Source organism: Mytilus californianus, unplaced genomic scaffold (genome assembly GCF_021869535.1).
Source record: "Mytilus californianus isolate M0D057914Y unplaced genomic scaffold, xbMytCali1.0.p SCAF_1, whole genome shotgun sequence".
Lineage (NCBI taxonomy): Eukaryota > Metazoa > Mollusca > Bivalvia > Mytilida > Mytilidae > Mytilus > Mytilus californianus.
Window position 1 is genome coordinate 20,087,872 of NW_026262581.1, and position 27,101 is coordinate 20,114,972.

Sequence of the window (27,101 nt, forward strand, 5' to 3'; positions counted from 1 at the left end):
TTTGATAGCTATTATTTGTGTGTGTCTCAGTCTTGTATGTTCTCCCATTTATTTGTATTGTAGTCCTGTCATGTAATCTTGTCATTTTAATGTTATATTTAACATTGCCATAAAAGCGGGAGATTTGGCTAGCCACAAAACCAGGTTCAACCCACCATTTTTTCTTAAAACATGTAAAATGTCCTGTACCAAGTCAGGAAAACGGCCATTGTTATATTATAGTTCGTTTCTGTGTGTGTTGCATTTTAATATTGAGTTTCTGGTGTGTCGTTGTTCTCCTCTTATATTTGATGTGTTTCCCTCAGTTTTAGTTTGTAACCCGGATTTGTTTTTTTCTCAATCGATTTATGAATTTCGAATAGCAGTATACTACTGTTGCCTTTATATGTCATTTGTCTAAAAACCTTCAACAGGCTCCTGGCGAAAACCTTAATCTGTAGTAACCAGTTTATACTCTCATCCTTAAATATGAATAAAACACCTTTATTTCGTTCCTTTTTCCAACTTTATCCATACCTAAACCCAAAAGTGATAGACTAGTCAATATGATGACGCTGGTACCTAGTTAAGCGGTATAAGAAAACGTGGAAGAATTGGCTATATTTTTGTAATAAATGATTTTGTTCACATTTGAGTGTTACTTTTTGTCTTATATATTTACTGATTGTTTAATTTTCAATAATGTCTCTGGTAAAGATATCTTTACCCGAGCCTTAGCAAAATATACACAATAGAAGCTAACTGAGACAATTGCTATTAAACTTTCAGAAAGGTAAGACTATAAAATCAGAAAAGGGTCGTATGTTTGAATTGTTGTAGCAACTAGCAACTATTAGGTTTTCCATGTTTTTAATCAGTTTCTATCGCTGATGTGTGATAGTTTTGATCGATTTACTCTGAGCTCCGCTTTTATTGGTAAAACGTTGGTTTATATATACATGAAGAATGTTTTTGTTCCAAAATTTGCAAGCGGAAATTTCATAAGATAGCATGTGTCTAAATCAAACTTTACATTCAACAACTTTGTTATTCTTTCGAAAGGCGGAACTCCGTTTGATAGCCAGCCTAATGGCTACAAAGATCAAACCTTACAGTTCCGTTCTTACCCTGTGAAAAAGGTCCGTTATCTGGGTAATAATTTATTTCATATTCTTATTAGGGCGTCAGACATGAAACAAATGAATAATATCAAAACAACCAAATAGCTATATGGATAACATGTTTAAGATCTTCTAATTATTATCAAGATAAGAGCCAATGCGAAATATAGCCATAAAGAAATTTTGCTTCAAGATATCTTATATGATTAAGATGTTTATCGGGGTAAACATTTTGTAGGTTGGGTCTAGGCTTTTATATCTTATGTTGCTAATATACTGTACATTTTTGAAAGACTCATACTGCTTCATAAATATTTATCTGTCAATATTTCAAATACTACTTCACCATATACATGATATACTCATACGTTGATATCGCTTATTATACAAAAGCTTGATTTCGAATCGTCATACTCCAAGCTCCAAGTCATATAATATATATTCCCTACATCTCAATGATTGATATGACGAACAACCTAATACTCTTGTAAATATACCTATACTACAATACTTCGTTTCGTGAGTGATTATAAACCGAGCCAGAATTTGATAGAACATGGGTCAACAACTAATTTAACACCTATCTTGTAGTATTCCATTAATATGTGTTTGTGTTATTAATTTACAATCATAGATTACGTTCGCAGCATTTTTAATCATTAATTCTTTGAAATGTACAAACAATTTGAAAAAAATAAATTGGTTCTTGTATATAGTCCTTGCTCCAGGGACTTTTTGTACATTTCCATTCCTGCACTTCCTGTAAATTTATTGTAGACCAACCTAGCCATATGCTTACCACAAGACGATCCCCTAAAAGAAAAAAGAATGAGTGAATTACAGAATAGGCAGACAAAATATCAGTTAGAAATCAAATCTTCTGGACAACCTGCTCAGGTATTTTTGCAACAATGTTTATCGTAAAGTGCAATATAAAATTCAACTTAATGTCTTACAAATAGCTAAATCAACTAAAAGACTATTTTTCATATAGAACTTAATTCTGCTTTTTGAAAATTTTAACGAAATAAAAGCAAGTGGCTATAAAATTTGTGCATGAAGCGCGGAAGTGGATTTCAATTTTTACATTCACAGATTTCCGAAATAAAAACATTTTAAGTTATCCAATTATCAAATCTGACGGTACAACTCTAAACCCAAGACTATAGCGTCCGATTAATATATCCTCTTGAAGTAGCTAGAAATTAAAGAAACCACATATACAGCTTCTTCCGATTTTTATACATAAACCTAGAATTTTATAACAGCGGTTATCCTAGTACAAGAGTCTATGAACGTGACGATTTCAATTTTAAAATAATAAATTGCCCTCACCTTAGCAGCAATATTCCAATTTCACTCGCGTATGCAGTATACATTTCCCAACTCTCACGATATGTAAGGGCTTGCAGCTGCTACTTAGACTTTGTAAACGTGATCGGTGTCTGAGCATTGAAATAATGAGCCTGGATTTTGTCAAAGAATGTCTCGTTTTTTTTAATATTCATCAGAAAGTACCAAGACCTAATAGATACACATCTGTGTCCACTTTCTAAATAGTGCAGGATGGTTTTGAGTTATAAATAATATACGTTTTGTACATTTGTATTTCCTTTACATTTCCCCCTTAATTTTTCATTCTAATGAATGTTTCTTTTGGTCGTATGATTCTTTGCGTGTCTTCGTATTTTTTATCCAGCCTTTTTTTTATTGAACGTTCCTAATGCGGAAGGGTCTAGAGGTGTGATTCGGACATTACATATAGTGCTGTTTATATTTTGTATACCATATTATCTATATGCCACTTAATTTGTGCTTTATTAGGAAAATGTATATGTCATTATGGTTTACTAAACTGTATGTACTATCAACTACAAACATATATTTTTTTGCTGGCGCCTCTGTGAAATTTATTTGTACACGTTTGTGAGTTTGATTTGTTCAAGTAGGTTGTGTTGTATGTCTGTGGTTTATTTTAAACAGTTTGGCTGCTCCATCCCACATATTGTCACGTTGGCCAGTTATGTTTGTTTGTGTTGCTCATCCGATTTTGTCCAAATAACGGAAGTATAACAATTGTCGTACAAGTGGAAGGTTTAGCTAGCTATCAAACCAGGTTTAACCACCTATTTTCTTCGGAAAATGTCTGTACCAAATAAGTAATATGAGAGTTGTATTCCATTCGTGCCGTTGGTTCATTGTCGAGCTTTTTTGTCAGGTTTTATGGACTTTCCCGATTTTACTTCACCTTGGAGTTCGCTATTTGTGTTTAATCTTTTTTTTAATACGTAATTTCGATGAAATTTGCATACGAAGATGTCAATTTTAAACAGCATGTCGTGATTTGATCATTTGTTTATCGCTTTTTAAATACTGTCTATGTAGCTATTTACGAGTGATATTACTATTGAAATGTGATACAAAAAATATACATGTACTCTGATAAACTACATATTTGATAAATTTTACAGATTAAACAATTGCCAACGGATGAGAATTTTCCTGACGAACATATAGTGAGTATACAGATATAAATATACATGTATGTGTAGGATATGAGATCATTTAGAAGAAATCATTCAGATCTTTTGTTCAATGAATGTCTACATATACAGTACTTGCATCCGTAGATTTTACTCAGTTATCGATCAATCCAGTTACGAGGTTACTCTTTTGGTAACACTTGGTTACACTTTTAGTAACACTGGGTAACACTTTTACAACACTTTGTTACACTTAAATATGGGTTTCATTTGTTACTATGCTTACATTTACCTTAAATATTTTAGGTTCTTTTCCAAAACAGACTTTGTTCCAAAGTCCAGTTACAGGGTTACAATTCAACTTTTTTTTCGTGACGTCGCAATCTAGTTGAAGCTATCTAGGGCCCCGTTTGAATAATTTTTGTACATAAAACATGTTGAACCTGTGTTTTTGCCATCGTTAACACTTCAAACAAAACATTTTTTATTACTTAAATTTGTGTTATAAAAATTTGGATCATATAAACTATCAAAATGTTCACATCTAACGTTTTCCGTCATCGGCTCATTACTGATGACCTTTGTTTTTGCAACGCTTGACCCAAACAGGAAGTTGTCTTAGTCTCCGGATTGGACTAAACAGCGATAAGGTGTATGGGTACATGTGTAGCTACGACAATCTGATTAAAATTCAGGGCTATCGTAACACACGTCAAAGATCTAATACCAATGGCATACTTATCTCATTTTTGTTACCTTTCGTGACGTACACACTTACCGTTCACAGAATTTATATCGACGAAGCAGAATCGTCTTTGATAACGACCAACATGGTTAGACATAAACAAAATATGCTTTCCAGTGTCATCGTTTCAGAAATCCACGTATCAAACCACAACTTGCAACTTAAAGCATGCCTGTATACAGATTTACACACAGCATAAATAGTGCAAGGGTAATTAATGTATACTCAAATAATTCTGTAGGCGCTTGGGGTTATGGACACCCCTTTTATTATTTCCTCTATAATATTGGAACATGTGTTTATGCTATATAGAAATAAGAGTATATGGTTAGAATATATATACTGTTCAAAATGAGAGATTGTCTAATCAATTGTACACTTTACACTTGAAAATATTTGCCCTGCTGTTATGTTTAACTATTTGATCAATTGGGTGCAAATCTAAAAATCCTGAAATAACGTCTTTGTAAGAAATCCTAGGATTGCTTACATCAATTAATTTATCTGTTTCTGTCAAAATCTTGAAAATACTATATATTGTCAATGTATTATCATTTTAAATAGTAGAATGAAATAGCGCATCAAGTTACTCCTATATTGAAAAGACCACTAAAAGATGAGTCATGGAGAAACCGACATATATGGTATGGGTTTTTCTCATTGGTGAAGCCATACGGTTGCCTATAATTGCTTACATCCACTTCATTTGAACTTTGATGGATATTTGTCTCATTGGCAATAAAACCTCATCTCCTTATTTTTATATCCATGACAAAAAACGAAAAACAAAGAAAAAGACAACAACGGTCTGATGTGAGTTTATCCTGTATGTCAAAAAAAAAAAAAAAACGAAGAATACATTGGTCGAATTTTTGATGCAGATTTCCTGATTTGATGATACTAGTTTTTTTTCAAATGTATTCTCTATTGTCTGATTTAATTTATTGATCATTTGTTCATTTTACTTAAACAGCACAACCTAGATAAAACTATAAGGGAGTATACCAACGAAGGCAAGAGGATTATGACAGTCTGGCATGATGTAGATGACGTGAAGGCTGTGTATACCCCAATCTTTGGTAAACCACAGGTAATTCTTACACAATGCAAGCCAACTTTACACGCAGTAATGTCACAACTAAAGACGTGGTTGTATACAAAATATAAAGAGATGCGCTATTATCATACCTTACATATATTATAAACAATTATATGGATAACACATGATCTCATGGCATGGAATAATTCAGTTTATTTTCATTTAAATGCAAGGAAGGCCGAAATCAATAGAAATTTACACCGTTGTAAAACCTTTTGAGATACTTGCTTTATACATATATGATTTGTCTCCCACTAAAACGACGTCACACACGTTTGGATATGTGTGTTGCTGTCTCATTGACATATACCTGACATCTCACTAATAATATTCTATAGCAATCATAATTTTAGTTACTTTCCATTAACTATACAGGTTACATTTTTTAAATTGACACTCATTTAAAAAAAAAACCGCCATTTGTGTTCATTTAAAACATCAACGTAAATTTTGCGCATAAACGACCGGACTGATATGCTTCCTGAATGATATTGCCTCGAGATATATTTGATCATATATTGTATTTTTTGCGATTGCTGAATGATATTGCCATTGAACATTATCTTATCTTTCAACGAAAATTTGATATGATTATATAAATCATATTAAAAACAAATTCTTAAAGATTTTTATGATTAAACTTTTATTTTATGAATAGAAATATGGAAGGAATGTAATCATGTACATACCCATTGTAAGGTCCCTGACATGCTATAATGGCCTAAAATCTTTGCTGTTAACAGCATGCGACACACATGATAAAGTTTAATAATTCGATATTAGCAAAAACATATCTAGGTGTCCAGATCCACATCGAATGTATTTTCAGTTTGTATGAAATCACAAATGACTTTGCTGCACAGGAACAATTGAAACCAATAACTTACGTTTGTAATTTGTCAAACAAGCACCAATTTATAAAACAATACACAGAAAACTAAAGTTTGTTTAACTCGAACTTCTCAAAAAATCAACGGTGATCTCAGATGCTTCGGAATGGTAGGCAGATCCTGTTCCACTAATGGCACCAGTGAAATGTTGTTCATGGCAAAATCAATTAAAAGTCGCATTCGGTAATAACATAATCGAGATTAAAGGGATGGAATTGTGGCTATCCGCGGTCATTTGTGACACAGATATTACATTACGGTCAACCAAATTATAATTGGGACTGTAAAACTTTCAATGGGATGACTCAATAATACTAGTATTCGAATCAATATTTTTTTTAACATCGTCTCTAAATCACATAATACACTCGACGTATGCTTTTACTAAAAGAGAAACAAAAGATACCAAAGGAACATTTAAACTCATAACATGCATAACGCCGTGGCAAAAATCGAAAACATACCCAAAGAAAATGAACGGTTTACAAAACACATAATAGAAAACTAAAGACTGAGCAACACGAACCCACCAAACACTAGGGGTGTTCTCATATGATTCGGAAGGGTAAGCAAATCCTGCTCCACTAGTGGCACCCGTCATTTTGGTAGCAATACACAGTAAGAAAAAAAATTAAAATTGACACCCAAAATTTTTAAAACCCTCTTTCCCTTGCATTTTAACAAACAAGGCTTACTGTTTTGTCATGTATGTGCATATGTTTAGTAACAGCATCTTCCATAAATTTTAATTTCAAATAGTTAAAATGGTGACATATAATCTCTTTTTTGTTTAATCATGGCAACAATCTGCATTTATTTGATACAAAACATTGCAAAACGGGAGGTGGAAATGTCCCAAAAGTCTCCAATATTTGGTCCAAAGTCGAATTTTAATCCATTTGAGTGATAACTTTTTGAAACCATTGACATTTTTCTATCAAGAGGTCGAATAGAAATTGTATACATTTGCTTCATTTTCCCATTAAAATGAATTGAAAAGTTCGAGCGTAAAATATTTGTTGGAAAACACTACAAAACTTTCTGGACCTATAGGCGGTACGGATGTGAAAAAAACATACTGTCAAACAGAAAATGGCCTATTAAGCATGCATAAAACAATCTTGATGTTCATATTAACTACTTTGAAGGCTACAATATTCTTCAGCTATCTAAAAATCAACTTAACTTCACAATTACTTTCATATTTGAAAAATTCACAGGGCCAAAATGCGAAAACCAACTCCAAAATGTTTTGCTACCTTTCCTAATGTAAGTACAATTCCGGTGATAAGTCTAATTCAGTAGGTCACATTCGAGAAAAAGAGGACGGAATATTGTGGTTATGACACTGTCCGTCGTCAGCTGTGAAACAGATTTTCCATAACGGCCAACCAACTCATGATGACGTCTGTAAATTGTCGAATGGATGATATCAACGTCAATATATGGAAATCTTGGTCCAATAGCTTCCTTTTGAGGAGCAACCCTCTATCAGGGAAATCATGATAAGAAATGCAAGCTCTTGAATATGATATCAACTGGGAGATATATACGTCATATGCAGGCGCTGCTTACAAAATTATAAGCCTGGTACCTTAGATGACTTTTATTAGGTTGACCCATGGTTGTAACTTTCTTTTGTTAATAAGGGAAAAAGTGAGCAGTTAATCTAAAGACCAAGATTTTAATGACATCAACGGAGCATTCAAAACTCATATGCAAGTTATTAAATAATACATATATACAATTATTTTTACATATACTTGTGTGTTGTAGATTTGAAATAATTGACTTCTCTCTACATCTATCGGTCATGTTTTCATCTCGTCTATATGAAGTTATATCTTTTAATATGCCTATTATGCACCACTTCCCCTATATCTGTTGATTGTTGGTAGGTGAACTTCCACTTTTATATTGCATTATATTGAAATGAACATAACGTCATATTTTTTAGGACTGACAATTCTGAATACAATCCGATAATTTGTTTTTGTTGGACAAAGATACATACTTTGTCATGTAAACTTCAATAATATTCAAATTCAGATCACATGTCCAGGCTTCGCTCTTCTCTACAAGTAACCAAAGCGTATATACAGATTACGTATTTTCAACAGATTGTGTTTACTTATAAAACATATTTTTCTGCATATGGCAACCTGTGTTCTTTCCTCAGTTATGCTCAAATTTTCCGAAATTGCAGTGTAGTGATCAAAAGTTTTTCGTTATATCATCATGACAACAGCTGTACCCAAAAAGATATTCCAAACACGTTAACATCTTTAGAAAATACCATTCGTAGCAAAATTGTCTTTGGGTAAAGCTTTTTCTCATATCTAAATATGAATGACAAGATCGCAAAATGAGGCTATTATGGCAGTTTTTGATGTTTTGCATAAAACATGTTAAATGGGTGTTTTTATCTTTAATTGTATTAGGTAATTTGAAATTCAATAATGCAATTACTAATGCCTGACAGGCAGTCTTCTGAAGGATGCTTTGTTTTTGTTGATTAGTAATACCTTTTGGTTTTCGTATTCTAGGGGCCAAAATTAATGCCTTATCTTACCTTCTCCCGTATTTTTTTAAGAAATACGATTAACTTATCTTTCATCTGTAATTCAATCTCGGAGAACATAATTTATGTTTTAGTTGCTATTGTCTTTGAACTAGTGTCATTGACTACAAGTAATCTTAGATCGGTACTTTACGTAGGTTGCTTTTAGTGCTTCGTGCCTATCTTGTGAGTCAAGACAATTCCAATTGAATTTTACAGTTTGTTCTTATTTTGTGCTGTTACATTATTGTCCAAGGTAAGGGAAAAGTAAATCTCACCACTACTAAAGAAGTAAACATCAATGCAGAATTAAAGAAGTTAAGAACGATTATAATCATGATTTGATATAAGACTGTAAAGATGGACAATAGGTTTTTTTTTAAATTGAGAATAGTGGTCTTTATACAACCAAAATTTTAATTAAGTTAAGTTGATGCTACATATCAAACATAGTCATTGTTACTATCATGGATTTTAAACATGAAAACATACGATAAAGGCTGAAAGTCAACATTTATGCAACAAATAAATGATCTGTTACTATAAATTACATCATAGAAATAATGTTTAATTCTACAGACAGAAATGTTTTTTGGTTTTTTTTTTTGGTTTTTTTTTGGGTGGGTTTCGTGAATCTCAATCTTTAATTTTCTATTCAACTTTGTTATTATTTTAAGGCTTTTCATCGTTGTGTTTTGCTAAATTGGACCAATGGTACCAGTAAGCAATTCCCATCACTTGCCGTACGTTGTCGTCCGTTGTCGAGTGCGTGGTAACCTTTTTGTACAATCTTTTCCTCTATTAACAACAGACCCATTTTACTAAACTCGAAATGACTGATACGTATAACTTCTTTTAATAAGTTTGCGTTTTTTTTTCTTGTCAATCAACCAACGTGATCGCCATTACTTTAATTAAAAAATTAGGGCAAAGTGCATTAATAGTCTTATATCTTGAAGACTGTAATTATTAAGAAGTTTGATAGGGCAGAATTGCTCATAATGCCATGATCTTGTTAATTATAAAACAATGCAAAAAGATTTTGTCAGGTTTGATGGATTATCCTTAGCGTTCGGTATGTTTGTGTTAATATTATTTTCTTTCTGTTTACAGGGTGCAGATAAATTCAACGATGACTTAGCTTTTGGACGACAGAGACTTGCCAGTTTGAATTCTTCACTTATCAGCCTGTGTACAACAATACCAGAAAAGTAAACATTTTGAGTTCAAAAATCACTAGAAAAGTGATACTTGAGATTGACAACTTCAATAAAGGGTCATTGCATTTATTGAAATAGCATACAGCTCTCGTACTTACCTATATATCCTTTCTGCTATATTTTTTTTTCACATTTGCCAAATATTTTCAATTATCGTTCTAAGGGTTGGAAAAACATATCTCAAAACCAAGCAAAAAAGGTCGATGTTCTCAAATTATATCTTCTCTTGTCCTATAATCTCTTAAACTGTAAAAGATAAATACAAAAAGAATGAAAATATTGAGGTTAATGAGATACATATTTAGTTCATTTGAACCAAAAATAGATCAAACGATGTCTTATGGGAGTTATTGGAAAATAGAAAATTTGTCTTGATTTTCTTTCACACTGGTTCAAGGTCATACAGCATTTTGCATGTTGTCAGCAGACATGTGAAAAAGATCACGTCGAAAATGTTCTTATTAAAATCAACAGTAGTTGATTTTTTAACAGAAACGTCCCTATCAATCACCTTTCTAAATCAATGAAAAATTATCTACTTTTTTTGTATTTTTTTTTTATTTTTCATGATGAAACATGTGAAATTACATACTGCAGTATTAGACACAAATCATAGAAAATTAAGTAACACTTGTAAGATCAATCAAGTCATAATGATATAATAAGATATAAATATTACAATTGATTTTTTTTTTATTAAAAGCTGCTTCTAACAATTGCCACTTCTGATCCATTTTTACTTCTTGCGCAGGGGTTAAGAAACATACAGAGTATTTTTCTATATTAATCCAATATTTTAAATATTTTTTTTTAAATGTATGACACCAAAAGTGACATTGTGTTACTTGAAAGAAGGTGATGTCAATAAAAACAACATATAATCTTTTTTGTTTTTGTTCAACTGGTCTAAAGGAGCTATTGCCATCACCAGGCATCCGTCGTCGTCCGTTGTCGTCATTAACTTTTTCTAAGATCTTCATCTCCGAAACTACCAAACCAATTTCAACAAAACATGGGGTGACATATGGTATCTAAAATAAAGTTTGTGCTTTCTATTCCGGTCAGTCAACACACATGGTCGCCATGGCTTGAAATAAAACATAGGAGTAAAATGCAGTTTTTGGGTTAATTATCAAAACTGAAGCAGTTAGAGCATGTCTGACATGGGTAAAAAAGATCTGTAGGTCAATATCAATAAGCGTAATTTTTTTTAATATTAAGGTTTTTTCATACACTTTGATAGAAATTTTGTATGGCAAAAATGTTCAGCATGGTATGATCTACAAATAAGGCAACATGACTTCAATTTTCAATGTAATCCTTATATGAATAATTGCCCTCGAGCCGAAGGACAATATTTTTCATCTTTTAAAATTTTTGCAGAAACTATTAAAGATCGAGAGAAACCTCAAACAGCAAAATGTTCAGTAAAGTAAATCCTACAAATAAGTCAAATATGACCGAAGTCATCAATCTATCTCCTCTGGGAGTTATTGCCCTTGAAAGATGATTTTAAGTATTTGTTTTTTGTTTTTTGCAAACTGAATCAATGTAAATGTTATAACAACAAAAATTGACACTATAATAAGCCGATTTTCTTCATAAGGAAGCGTACATTTTTTAAACACTTCTATGAAATCTATCATACGACTGTTTAAACTATAATTTACTAATTATCTCTTGTTTAATTAGTTTTTTCAAATATGCAAACCATATTTGTGAACTCAAAATGGGAAAAGCTATATTTTAGCACTCCAATGATTATCTTGACACCATGAGTACCTACTTGTAACCTGTATTTCATAGGCAAATTCCTTTAGAATAGGTCAATGGTAAGATATTTTGGGATATGAGAATATTGAGGTATTGAAAAAAACAGAAGTAACACTATTTTATCGCCAAACAGCTAATATATCTAACAATTTTATTATTTTTTATTAAGGAAATGCTAGCGTTTTCTATTTATCTCGCATATTTTATGAACACAAATTTGACCTTTATCTCGATTTTGAATTTAGTCAAATATGAATTATAAACACATGCAAATATGAAGGTGGATTGATATATAATTGTTTTTTAAACATCTTTATATAGATTTAACATTAGGAGGACACACTTCAATCTTAGAATGTAAGCGAACTATTCCCATGAAGTTCGAAAAGTATGCAATATATTATAATTATATCAAACTCGATTTTCAACACTTACTGGTAGTTTTAATATTCAACATCTAAACAGGTTTGGAGTGACGGAAGAATTGATCAAACCATTTTTAGAAGGTATGACTATGAGCAAAGCCATTGAAGAAAATAAGTTATTCATTATTGACTTGGAAATTTTGGAAGGATGTCCTGCAAAGACAGAAACACACGTTGTAAGTGATTGTGATATATTTATATTCCTATTAAATAGATGAAATGCCAATTCGGTGATGGCCTTTATACGTTTGCCCTGAGGCCGTTGATTTCGGTTGGCCATTTTCTTATATCATTTGTAAATTTTAAATGTAGAGAATAGTTAAGGGGAATCTGTTCACGATCGGGGATTGACATTCATTACCTTGACAAAAGTGAATTTTGTTTACCTTGGTGCGAAGGACACAACTCAGTACAAAAACAGTTTTCGAGCTTTTAAAATGTATCATATAGCCAGTTATGGAAGGTTTCTTCATAGTGTTTGTCCTGTTATTTCTCGCAAACGACGAAATTATTGTATAGTCTAGCAGTTATGTCCAATATATTGGCATAGTGGATCACTTTCTGGTAAAAGCATGAAATTTAGCACATTCTTAGTTATGATGCTAACAAGCATTTTTGGATATGAAGTCACGAAAGAAATCCAATATGACTGCCACATTAAAGATGGCCAACATAACGTACTGATTGGAAATACAACATCATATGCATGATGATGTCTGCCAATTACACGAGTTTTGTACATATTCAAGTATTGTATCAAATGAAAGTCCATATTAAAAGCTGTCTTGAGATAATCAGGTTTTCAGCTTTTGTATTCTTACAATTACAATGTATGAACCTACCCCATGAAAAATCTACAAATTTGCTAAAACAAACGTGTATTCTTTCTATCCAAATATATGAAATATAAACAATATTTTTACAAGTTTTATGTGTTCTGATAGCTATTATAAAACCTAATACATTTGGCGACATTTGACCTTTTTTGCAATTGTTCACCGAAATATTATTTTGATCATTAACTTATAATTTGATGGTAATCATTTTATAGATCACTATTAAAGATTTCTAATAACAAAAAAAAACCAGGTATTAACAAAACCTTAAAACTTTGAAAATATTATCCCCTTCTCAACATATTTCAACTAAAACCTATGAATTTCAAACACTGAGCATCTTTATTCATTTAACTGATTAATAGTCTGGTATAAATCAGTTGTATTAATATACAACAAATTCTTCATGTGTGTATTCAAAAAGACGTGGCCTTCGTGTAATGCAAAAATTTATTGTACATCTGGTGAACCCCAGATATCTATCAATTCCCTGTGCAAAATATTATGGCAATGGAAAATATAATTCCGACTCCTTGCAAATTTAACAAAAACACACAAATTTGATAAATAAAGGGTACAAATCACATATCTAGACAATTTTTGGTTCAAATAACTTGAATTAAAATGAAACACATGCATCACTAATACTCAAGTTTATCCAAATCTATTTTTGTTGCAACAAATTTAGAAAAACAGACAATTTTTGATTTTTAAGATTTTTTGTCAAGTTTTGTCATTAAGTCCGTATGAACTAAGAATGCTTATGTTAATCCCATGACTAATACATTTCTCCAGTGAAAATATGTATTAAGGGTCTATGAGATTAAGTTTTATGTCAAACAATATCTTATCAAAAAGGAAAACATTACCCCTACCCATTGCAAATTTAAGGTAAAATGTAAATATTTTACGGAGAATGGCTTAAGATCATAAAATTTAGTATCAATCATTTTTAAATTTATTTCACTTATTTTCAAAGCCTCGAAGACTTCCAAAGCCTTTTCTTAAACGACAGAAAAATATATAAACCCCGGACAATTTCAGATTTAAAAAAAATTCTAAATATAACTGTTGTCCATAGTTTATGCCAATTTTTATTAAGTTATACTTCGGTTGAAGAATCAATGTTTTCATCTGTGAATAATTACAATTTCTAGTTGAAAATTTTTGGAGATGGGGGTAAAATTCATTAATATTTATAATATCTATCCTATCTAAACTACCAATGTGTGGTGTTTATATGAAAGCTTAAACATTATTTCCTGAATTGATATCAAACGAACTGCTCCCTTAGACTGTTAGATTGGATATCAGAGGCAAAAGAAGGTGAAATCTTGGCAAATATTGAAATATAAAAATTTATTTACAATTTCCACATCTTGATTAATCTGACCATAAATAGTGTTTCAAATCTAAAAATATCATCATATATTTCCAATGCCTCAAAATATATTAGAATACATCAACTTATCGATTGTTTAATATTATTCTTTTGGTGTTTATTAACAACTAAAAGAACTTTTTTTTTGCATTTTTTTATATTAAAATTGAGAATTGAAATGGGGAATGTGTCAAAGAGACAACAACCCGACCAAAGAGCAGACAACAGCCGAAGGCCACCAATGGGTCTTCAATGCAGTGAGAAACTCCCGCACCCGGAGGCGTTCTTCAGCTGGCCCCTAAACAAATATGTATACTTGTTCAGTGATAATGGACGCCATACTAAACTCCCAATTATACACAAGAAACTAAAATTAAAAATGATACAAGACTAACAAAGGCCAGAGGCTCCTGACTTGGGACAGGCGCAAAAATGCGGCGGGGTTAAACATGTTTTTTGAGATCTCAACCCTCCCCCTATACCTCTAGCCAATGTAGAAAAAACAAACGCACAACAGTACGCACAGTAAAACTCAGTTTAAGAGAAGTCCGAGTCCGATGTCAGAATAGGAAACAAAAGAAAATAAACAAAATGACAATAATACATAAATAACAACAGACTACTAGCAGTTACTGACATGCCAGCTCCAGACCTCAATTAAACTGATTGAAAGATTATGTCTTCATCATATGAATATCAGGCACAATCCCTCCTGTTAGGGGTTTAGTATTATACCATCATCAATTATATGAGAAGAACATCACCCGTGTCATGCCAACAACTGGTTTCAGAATAAATATGTTTAATTCCGATGCAAAGACCCTATAAGTGAATCAATATTAAAGCCAAAATATGCAATCTTTAATGACCTGACAACAGTATCGTAACTATATCCCTTCTTAATAAGTCTGTTTAAAGGTTTTGTTAGCTTTTGAGGTGGATACTGACATTTTTGTGCTTTGTAAAGAATATTACCATAAAAGATTGGATGTGAAATACCCGAACGTTTAAGATGTCTGCATGTTGAGTTATATTTACGAATGATGTCCTTATACCGACGATAAAATTTAGTAAATGTTTTGACTAGTTTATGATATCGAAAACCCTGGTGTAATAATTTTTCAGTAATACATAAATTTCTCTCGCTAAAAATCTAATACGTTGTTACATACACGAGCGAATCGTACAAGTTGAGATATATAAACACCATAAGATGGTGACAAGGGAACGTCACCATCTAAAAATGGATAATTAACGATAGGAAATGAAAAATCATCTCTTTTATCATAAATGTTTGTATTAAGCTTCCCGTTAATGATATAGATATCAAGATTTAGGAAAGGACAGTGGTCATTGTTAGTATTTGTTTTATTTAAAGTAAGTTCAACAGGATAAATTTCTTTAGTATACATACTGAAGTCGTCATTATTGAGAGCCAATATATCATCCAAATATCTAAAAGTATTGTTAATTTTTTGTATTACATGTTGTTTCGATGGGTCTTTGCTGATTTTAGTCATTAACTCATAACAATACAAAAACAGGTCCGCAATAAGTGGTGCACAGTTAGTCCCCATCGGAATTCCGATAACTTGACGATATACGGAATCTTCAAAGCGAACAAAAATGTTATCAAGTAAACATTCAAGGGCAGATACAGTATCAAAGCAGGTCCAATTGACATAGTTCTTTTGTTTGTATTGTTCATCGAGTATGGGCATTTATTTAAATTGAGAAGAACTGTGGAAAAAAAAGTGATATTTTTTAGAAAGCTAATACTATGGACTTTCATTTGATACCATATTTGAATTTGAACTGAAGTTAAATCATGTTCACTGTATGGTGTTGTATTTCCAGTACCTTATTTCTGCCATCTTTAATGTGGCGACCATATTATATATTTTGCGTTGCTCCATATCTAAAAAAAGATCTCTAGTAACTAACCTGTGCAAAGTTTACAAATTATGTTTTTACCATAAAGTGATCAAATGTTCTGATATCCGCTGGACTAATAGGTGAAATAACCGAAACTAATAAAGATAGATATAAAAGTATTTTACGCAAATATTGCGTTATTCAATGAAGATATGGTACATCTGATTCAGCGCAATTTGATGACATTGTATAGGAGTTATTGTCCATGAAATGTTTGCATTTAAGGTTTTAAAAGTAACTCATAAACCATAAGTGATAGAGACCTGGAGTCTTTTGATTTGAGGGCCCGGGTCCATCAAAATAAAAAGGAGGTCAATGCCAAAGGTCAATGTTATGATCTTATTTTTGATCATCGCTACTTCTAAGACATCGTTATATATATCGACAAAAGATTTTCATAAAATTGACAGTTGCAACATGTTTTAACCAGAAATTATTTGACTGAAGGAGTACAGTAACATTTAATTGGAGTTTTATTAACTGGAATGTCTACGATAAGATGTATGAGGATATAACTCATTTATCTTACGCCGTAGACACCTAGATTCTTCGGATATGAGACCCTTCCTTTTTTATGTCAAAGGTAAATTTGACGTTCTAGATTTAGACCTTTGCCTTCATATTTGTTCATGCCTAAGCCATCGGTTTTTTACATTAGGTTTAAAGACATGACTTAGAAAGGTCAACCATAAGTGTAAACCGGAAGTTACAATATGTTGACCTAGTTTCATTTAAAAGTACTTAGCTAGAACCATACATTTTTGGAACCAGTGAGAAGTAACCTATCATATAATACCGGATGTGTCATATTTCAAACCGGAAGTAGTAACATGTCTTACTTGCTTTAAACGAAAGTTTATAGAAACCATATATTTTTGGATTCAGCGTAAAAAAATCTTTTTACTGACACTAGAAACTGGAAATTAGATATACAGACAAAAGTTAATATTTTTCAATCAAATTATTTGCATTTTGGGTAGAAAGACCTCAAATTGTTCAGTGAACAACTGGTTTTCAATTCTATTACTTCTTTCCAGAATAAGATACGTCTGCGTCAGTGTTTCAAAAGAGTAAGCTTAACAGTGATTTATTTCGTTCTTCTTTTTGGGTTAAGAAGATATTAAAGTTACCACATATGTAACATGCAAATTGTCTATAGTAAAGTATGTATTTTACTATTGATTTACAGTTTTTTTCTGTTTTGCTTATTCGTGATGTATAAATCTTTGCAGATAACTTGTCCTTTTGCTCTGTTTTATTTCAACAATGACCACCAACTTAAGCCGATAGCCATTCAGTTATTTCAACAGAAAGGACCGGATAATCCAGTAAGTGAATTACCAGTAGTATACTAATACTTCTTTATCTTTTATATATCATGAGCTTTTGTATGCATAACCAAATTATGGCATGATACTTCGAAATATACTGATGCTAGACTGCAGAGAAAAGCCTGACAAATGAGAGATTGTTAGGAATATATTCTTCAAAATATGCATATTTTTTTTTTGTGAACTGCTTTTAAAGTATAGCCATCTTTCCTATTTGTAGCTAGACATTTATGTTGAAATAGATATACAAATGCTATGTGACAAAAATGCCTTTAAGATATTAAAAGATAGAAAATCACACTAAGCTATCATTCTTAAACTTGAATTTACGCCTTATAAAACATGCCATGTCACTAGATATTAATCACACCAATCCAATTGGGCTTCAAATAAAGGATGCCATAGATACGTACAAGTCTGTTTCATATCCTTTCTAACATTGAGAGTTTGGTGTGAACTTTTAATTTCAAAACTTTCAACTACAAGGTGATTACTAAATAAGGTGTTCTTAATTGTACTCTTGATTGAACATTATTGATTGCTTGATTTTTGTTTGCATGTTTAAACTATTAGCAATAAATACACTAATAAGATTTGAAAGAGCATGTCGAAATAGTTGAAGCGAGTGAAATTTATACTACCACTAGCAATTAAAGTATGTTTTGGCACGGAACAGATGACAATAGTAGAGCAGAAACTTTCAACCATTCATTAGCACCTATATTATCGCATTAGTTTTGGTAGAGTTCGTGTTGCTTATTCCTGAGTTATGTGCAGTTGTGTATGGACTGGTTTTGTCATTTCGTATTTGTCTCTATCTTAAGAATTTTCTGTTCTTCTTCAAATTATTATTGCCACGTTGAGATAGCAGCAAGCAATCAAACAGTCAACAAATGATTTCGTTTGTCTCAGTGCTAAATTCCCCATTTTCAAAGGCTGAAAATTTAAGGGAAAAACATTGACGGGTAAAATAATCACTAGTGATGTATTGTTTTCTCTCAATTTTTAGCAAAGCTAATTCCCTTTATCATTTGTTTAAACGAGAGGTGAAAATTACAAAAGGGAGATTCCAATTCATAAGTCGAAAATACACTCAAATCGTACTTTCGTGTTAATTTGACCTGTTGACACAATTTGTAATGCATTTTTGTTATTCAATGTTTACTTATTTGGTGTTATATCTCGTCTCACTATTTTTAATATGTACCAACTGTAATAAGTATGTAGTATGACGATAAATTTTCACTTCTGTACTCGTACTGTAAACAACAAATTTATTTTTTTTGAAAAAATATTTCCGTACTCCTTACAACAAAATTATTAAAATTTACCTGTGAACGTTATTTTATTTAACGCCATTTTGTACCAGGTTAGAGTTGTCGTTTTGACATTGTTCCACGACTTTTTTTTATTAATATTGTATTTATATTGTGTCATAGATCAAACTTATTCGTTCAGTGTATGTTTACCTGTTTTTGTTTATATGTCTTTTTGATCGAGTTAAGCCTTTTCAATTGATATTTTATAGTGTGTATTTTTATGTTGTAATGTTACACTACTGTTTCATGTTAGGGTGAAGGTTTGCGCCTGTTAAAACGTTTAAACCTGCTGCATTTGTATGCACCTGTTCTAAGTCTTGAGCCTGTTGTTCAGTGGTTGTCGTTTGTTGATGTGGTTCATAAGTGTTTCTTGTTTTTATATAGATAAGACAGTTGGTTTTCCTGTTTGAATACTTTTACACTAGTTACACTTTTTAGAGTCCTTTATAGCTAGCTGTTCTGTGTGAGCCAAGGCTCCGTGTTGAAGGCCATACTTTGACCTATAATTGTTTACTTTTTACACATTGTGACTTTGATGGAGAGTTGTCTTATTGGCACTCATAATACATTTTCTTATTTATATTGACAACGCCATTGCAAAAACGAAAAAAATGACCTAAAACAAAAATATACAAAACACAACACAGAAAACTAAAAACTGACCAACACGATCCAACCAAAAACTGGGGTATTCTCAGGTTCGCCGGAAGGGTAAGCAGTTACTGATCTACAAGTGGCACCCGTGGTATTGTTCATGTAAGTACAAACCCTTTGATAAGTCTTATATACTTTTGATATTTTATTCTTGAAAAATGAATGTCTTCAATTTCAGATTATCTTCGAAACATAAAAGTTTCATGGCACAGTTGTTAAATGCTAGATGTATGTTATCAAAGATGTTCCAAAAATTAATGTCTTATATTATAAAAAAGATTGTTTTCTCACTTGAGGCTCGTATGTTTCTTAACATAATTTCTATTATTATAAGAATTAAAATAACAAAAAAACCGATCTCCAAAGGAAATTCAAAACGGAAAGTCCTTTATGAAATGGCAAAATCAAAAGCTCAAACACATCTAACGAATGGAAAACAACTGTCATAAGACAGAAATGCCTTGGTTTACGTTCGTAGATTATTTCAAATAAATACGATAATATTTTTAGATTTTTCTTTTCTTTTTATCAGGTCTTCTTACCATCAGATCCACCATACACGTGGTTACTTGCAAAGATGTGGTACAACTTGGCTGATGCTACATACCACCAAGCTCTTACTCATTTGAGTACGTAAAGAAGTAACAGAATGTACAAAAAATGAAGGAGAAAAATACACGTTATATAACTTCATGCGTCAGAAGCGCTTATTTGGATTTACCTTCAGCAGGAACGCTCAAAGCCAAATATTTAAAAGCTGAGGATTATAAGAACCGAAACAGTTGAAGAGCTGTATGACAAAAAATACCTTAAAATAGCCAAATCCGTCTAAGTTCAACTTTGCCTGAGGGGGTTGAAACCTTATTTTCAAACGGCATGAACTAAATATTTAACTTAGGTCTAATGCAATATATTTATTACTAAGATATTGCACATAGGATATGATTGCCCGAAAGACTTATTTACTGTAACCAAACTCCAGATTTTGTTCATGTAAAATTGCAGGATGTAAATTGTATACAAAGCACTAGTCGTGCTAGAGTTTTTTTTAAAATAGATGCAGTTATGCTAGACATTTAAGATTTGATGACAAAACATCAGTCGACCACTTATCCTGAAGGTGTAGAACCATCTATTCCTGCTCGGTCACGAAGAACAGATAAGAGAGTAGTAAATATTTCAAACAAACCTACGCATAACTTCAACTTACAAAATATATGAAATATTTGGGTCATTTTGGTATTTTAGTGTCTTTTTTTATTGTGGGGGATGTATAAGTACCTTACCACGTTCGGTCTGTACTTTTGTTAGATTTATTTCTGCTTTGTATCTATCTGATGAGTTAAGTCATTTTCAACTGGTTTCAATAGTTTGTTCTTATGGCGCCTTCAAACTAGTTTAACCCCGCCACATTCAGAATGTGCCTGTCCCAAGTCAGGAGGTTGTAATTCGGTGGTTGTCGTTTGTAGCTGTATATCATATTTGTTTTTCGTTCATTATTTTGTACTTAAATCAGGCCGTTAGTTTTCTCGTTTCAATTGTTTTAGATTTCTCATTTTGGTGCCTTTTATAGCTGACTATGCGGTATGGCTTTTGCTTATAATTGAAAACCGTACCATTACCTATAGTTTTTAACTTCCATGTCATTCGCTCTCTGGTTGAGAGTTGTCTCGTTTATAATTATACCACATCTACTTTTTTTTATATAAAGGACATGGAATCACAGTTTTTTATGCATGTTCTGAATGATAATAAAACATGTACAAAACTGAAATAGAAAGGCATTTTTTGTCTGTTTTTCAGATCAAAAATATACCTATTTTTGCACTTCCGAATCTACGGTAACCAGGGCCTTCATATTTTCAATTACTTGTCTGGTGATATTTTTAAGCACAAGTCAGGCAAAGGTACTGTTTTGACATGAAATGACTGTCACTTTATTCAAACGTAAAACGGCTATGAATTATGAAAATTAAAGAATTTTAATAGAACACAGTGTTCTCCATTTTTCACTAAGGTAAGGTGGGTGTTGTGAAAAAATTACTTGCAACCGGGTGATTTTTTTGTGTTTTAACATTTCCAACCGGGTTTTTTTTACTGTTGGGGGGGGGGGGGGGGGGGGGTCATAAAAAGAAGGATTAGTATTGTATACACATTTAATAAAATTGAACTGTTCTTCTGCTATCACTGATAGCCATTCATTTGACAAATTAGTTTTGCGGATCTCGGATATGGCTTTTGTAGGACTCCCTCCTCTTGCATATGCATAGCTTATCGATCCTAGTTTCTGTCCTGTTCCTCGCTTTAGTGCTGTATTTTTAGAACACAAAGCAGTAATATCCTCCTTCTGTGGCGATTAGCCATTTAAAGTCCTGTTTATATTTATCAAAGAAGGGTAACCTCTCAATGTAATGACTATCTCTTTTATGAGGGGTACATTTAACGAGATACAAATGAGCACATATTTATTTATTTTACAGAAAATTTGCCCAAAGAACTATACATCTATTTGTTATTATATGGTCAAAACATGTCCAAAAATGTTTTAATATTCCTGGACTTATTTCTTCGTTATCATTAAAAATAATGGGACCTTCTTTTAGAAAAGTTGGTCTGAATATAACGATTTTTTCCCCTTTTGAGTTAAAAAATCTAAGTTTTTCTCTTTTCTTTTCTCCAACAGAATTAACATAGCCTCTTGACAGAGAGACAGTCCCACGTTTAAGGGATATCACTCATTTGGGGGATAGACGTATTTAAACTTGTATGCAAATTTAAAATCATACAGGTTCCCGTAAACTTTTCCAACCTGTTTATCTTCGCGATCGCTTCTGTGCCTTTTCCGTTGTTTTGATACTTTTTATTCCATTTCAACAATTTCAATACAACTATCCGTTTTAGTTGACTTATTTGACCTAGAATTTTCCTTATTACCAACGTCATCTGCCTGTCTCTTCCCCCGATTAATAAAAGAAAACATTGAAATTTGATGATCCGCCATTTTTGTCAATGAAAAACCTTGATTTATTTAGAAAAAATGTAAGGTCTTGTCTTTTCTTAAATGCAACATGTCTATGATAGACATCCACAGCTAAAACAATCGTTACATGTTTATCTAACATGTTAATGTTATTATTATTGCAAATTCTCAAAACTTTAAGAATCATTTTTGTTACTGACGACAATCTTTCAACCAAGCAAGACATGCACATAAAATTATTATTGTGATATTTGATTTTAGATTTTACCCATCTCATGATGGAAGGAATATGTGTTGCAACAAACAGACAACTGTCGCCATCGCATCCTATGTTTATACTACTGCATCCGCATTTCAAATATATTATGGCTGTAAACGCGTATGTAACTTAACATTTTATTATCAAATAAAGCATGTAGTTTAGATCTTTCACAATTTCAAATCTTTAAATCAATTGATCAAAGTAGAAAATTAACTTGATTCTTTGTTTTAAATGTGTTTTTATTTGTATTTTTTATTTTGAATCTATTGAACCAAACACCAAACACAAATAACTGATAAAAAAAATTAGCAATGCAACGTTAAAAGAAGATGTCAAAAATGTTCTAATATCTTGAATAGTCTTAAACACTGTAGACGGTTTTGACATATTACTTCGAAAATAAGAAATGCATATATATTATCCAGGATAGGTCGTAATATTCTGGTCAGCAAGGGAGGTTACTTTGACAAAACATCAAATGGTGGAATTAACGCTGTATTCCACTTAATAAAAAAGAGGTGAGTACAAGCAATATTACTACTGACGAGTTTTATTGAAAAAAAAATGAAAAAATGAAAGAAATAGTCTGTTGAAACTGAATATATATCCACTGTATCTACATAACAGGAAAGGTAGTCATACACGTACCTGTCTGGAGTATCAAATTATAAATTTGGTATCTTTGATCCGTTTCTACAACCACTAGGTAGATGCCAAAGATAATGAACGTTGCGTCCATATGGGTTTCTCTGGCCAAATATATGGTCACTAAGTAACCATTTACATGGTCTGTTGCTAACATCTGTGGACTAAACACATGGTCTTTAAGTAACATCTATTGACCAAATACATGGTCCAACATTTCCCTACCAAATACATGTTTGTAAGTAGCATCTATGGAGCAAATACATAATCTACATAAAATGTATATATCTAAAAACCATATTTGTTTTGATGAATATATGATCTACCTTAAAGGATAAAAGACATGGACTACCTAACAATATAACATAAAAATGTTCCTCGTTTTAAGCTTTCATCACACAGATCATCTCGTCCTATTTGCCAAATTACCACTGAGGGCTGAAACTGTATAGGAATTGGGCTTTTAAATCTCAGGCTGCGTTGTTTTGCAATGTGTGCCTCCACCAAATCCATTACAAATCGCACTACAATGCCCTACATTAAATCCAGGTTGTAACATTAGGTCATTTGTATAGCTATGTCCTAGTATCAACACCTTAGGCAAAATGTCAATACGTAAAGATGGCGAGAACGAAGAAATGAAAACAACTTCCCATATAGATTGTATAAATTCCAACTTCCGACAGTTTCTGCAATGTTATAGTTTTAACGCAAATAAAGTTTAAAAAAGTGTAAATAACAATCGTAAACGCTGTTGTTGAATACACTACTATATAACATTTCTTTAATGTGTGCGATATATTTACATATTCGAAGTCAATGTTCGTGTACATATATATTCAACACGGCGAATGAGGTCCAACTCATCATCAGTATTTCGTCAGTTCAAAAGAAAAATGCACAAACAAATGCACAAACAAAAATAGCTTGGTGTCGTTTTTATATATATCCAAAAAAGTTCAAATAACTAATAATAAGTTTATAAAATCCAAAATTAAAAACTTGTTTACAAGTTATTGATCTGTATATCAACAAGAATGTGCCATAATAAGATACATTGTGTAGAAACTGACCGAAGGTCACCAAACCAAGAGATCGTAATGCAGGGGTTTCCCAAAGAGGTTACAAAAATGTAAATTTCGAAACAAATTAATGGTTTCTGTTGACTGCTTAAAATTAATTATTCCAAAAACTTGCCTTTATTTTTGTTCACTTATGCTACCAGTATATAATGCTAATTATCTTCTTTGGATCATCAGGTTTCCTATTTTTACAATTTCCTATTTTAGCATGGATTTTTGGAGCTTGGAAGACTATGGGACATTACCAGCTGATTTAAAAAGACGAGGGGTACGTTTAAATTAAGAAAATTAGATTGCATCCGATTATAATCCCCAGCTGAAAACACAGACTAAACTATGCCCAGAAGAAAAAAAGATGCAAATATGAAAACACTTTCTAAAATTTACAAAACTAGATAGAACTGTAAAAGCTTTGGAAGTGGGAATACTTCCTACTACAGTGAATATGTTGTGTACAAGTTATCATTTTGTACATATATAATTTGTACAAAAATATTGTACAAATTATAGTTTTCATTTTGACTTTGTACAAATTGTAATTTGTACAAAAAGTGCTTGTACAAATTACAATTCGGACAAAATTTGACTAAAATTCACTTCAAATTTGAACAATAATTTATAGTATGGATTTTGTTATAAAAACAGCATTGATACACACTATAAAAAATTTTATTCAATGACCACACAATAAACCTTATTTACAAAATACCAAAAATAGTTCTATATCAATTTGTTGAGCATGTGAATGATTTGTGGCATTGGGAATTGCACAATATCGTTTGGTTTTTTATTTACATTAAGAAGTGCTGCACCCCTTTGCATTTACATGAAAGAAACCGCTGATCACCAGTTTTTGAATGCATTTTAACTGCTTTACGTAGCGTAAGTTGAAACTCAGGAATCGTTACTGCGAATAAAGATGTGTTTTTAACAGCTTCAATTTGATTTATCGACAAATGTCCTGCCGTATAGCGGGTTTTTTTCGCGGGTGTAAAATTTCGCGATTTAGGGACAAGAAAGTATACGAGAAATTTTGGCGGTTTTTATTTTGGCGGATTCTTCAATTCTAATTAAATATTTTAGCGGATACTGAAATAGGTGCAGTTAAAAAGCTGTAAAAATTGACAAACAAGTGTCTATATTTATGGTCAAATGATTGTTTTACCTGCAGAACGTCTTATTTATTGATTACGTTTGGACACAGTTAAAGTATAGAAAACCAGTACTTAGATATCTGTCAAAGGCGTACAAACTCCTTGTAAATGTTACGGTTGATTTGTTACGAAATTGACGGAACCTTTGATGAACTAATTAGTTGATAAAATTATCAAGAGTGACTTGCAACTGTTATATAATTTGACACTAATTAATAAGGATAAAATACAGGGCAGAGTACCTATACTCTTATATCATTTGACACCAATAAACTTATTAACACCTGACAGCCATATTATATTTTTATTAAATATATGTGAATAATACCCTTTGGCATTTATGATGTTCAAATTATCATAAACTGTTATTGACCTGTCGACCTGGAAAAAACAGATCGTTTACAAAACGATTTAGTTTTTAGAAAGTACCGACGTATGCGTAAATTTTCGTGGAATTTATTTCGCAATTTTCCTTTACCCGCCAAAATAAGCGAAAATAATCCGCTATACGCTATTAAAATTCCTACAGTTGTTCCAATGCGGTACCCAAATTCTCCAGATTAATTAATTTCACCTAGGATATTTCGAGGATCAGTTGGGGCACGATCATACTGAGGAATTGGTATAATGACATTATCCCCCACAGCAAGTTCAGTGTCATCCTGATTGTCACTCGGGCAAATTTCTATTATACTATCAGAATTGTCACTGGGGCCAATTTCTATTATACTATCAGAATAGTCAATGGGGCCAATTTTTATTATTCTATCAGAATTGTCACTGAGGCCAATTTACAAAATACATACTAAAAATTATTGTACAAGTTATAAGTGAACTTTAGTCAAATTTTGTACGAATTGTAATTTGTACAAGCACTTTTGTACAAATTACAATTTGTACATATTCAAAATACAAATTACAATTTATACAAAATGATAACTTGTACACAACATATACATGTACAAGGGGTGTTAAACTGATTCCAATGTCATTATATAAAGTAGTTATTTATTTGAATTCGATAATTGTTCATACAGGACAAAAGGATGTCTTTATTTTGCAAATTGAGAAAATCAAAGTCATCTTCTCCGTCTTTAATTTAAGTTTTCAACTGACTTTCTCTGTCAGTTTCAATGTTTAGGTCAGACACACACATATCTGAAGTTCCACATATTTTGCGTTTTAACTCACTTAGTGTAAAAAATGAATATAAACGTTGTGTCGTCT

The 27,101-nt window shown here is 31.9% G+C and overlaps 1 protein-coding gene across 1 annotated transcript in view; it reads left to right on the forward strand.

Moving 5' to 3' along the window:
• The first annotated feature begins 5,340 nt into the window (after positions 1 to 5,340).
• LOC127715251 (allene oxide synthase-lipoxygenase protein-like) overlaps positions 5,341 to 27,101 on the forward strand; it is a 38,782-nt gene continuing 17,021 nt past the window's right edge. The window contains exons 1-7 of the mRNA XM_052221584.1: positions 5,341 to 5,418; positions 9,991 to 10,088; positions 12,336 to 12,471; positions 17,680 to 17,775; positions 20,284 to 20,380; positions 22,993 to 23,110; positions 24,928 to 24,988. Coding sequence (XP_052077544.1) covers positions 5,353 to 5,418; positions 9,991 to 10,088; positions 12,336 to 12,471; positions 17,680 to 17,775; positions 20,284 to 20,380; positions 22,993 to 23,110; positions 24,928 to 24,988 — 672 coding nt within the window. The 5' untranslated portion in view covers positions 5,341 to 5,352. The remainder of the gene's footprint in view (positions 5,419 to 9,990; positions 10,089 to 12,335; positions 12,472 to 17,679; positions 17,776 to 20,283; positions 20,381 to 22,992; positions 23,111 to 24,927; positions 24,989 to 27,101) is intronic.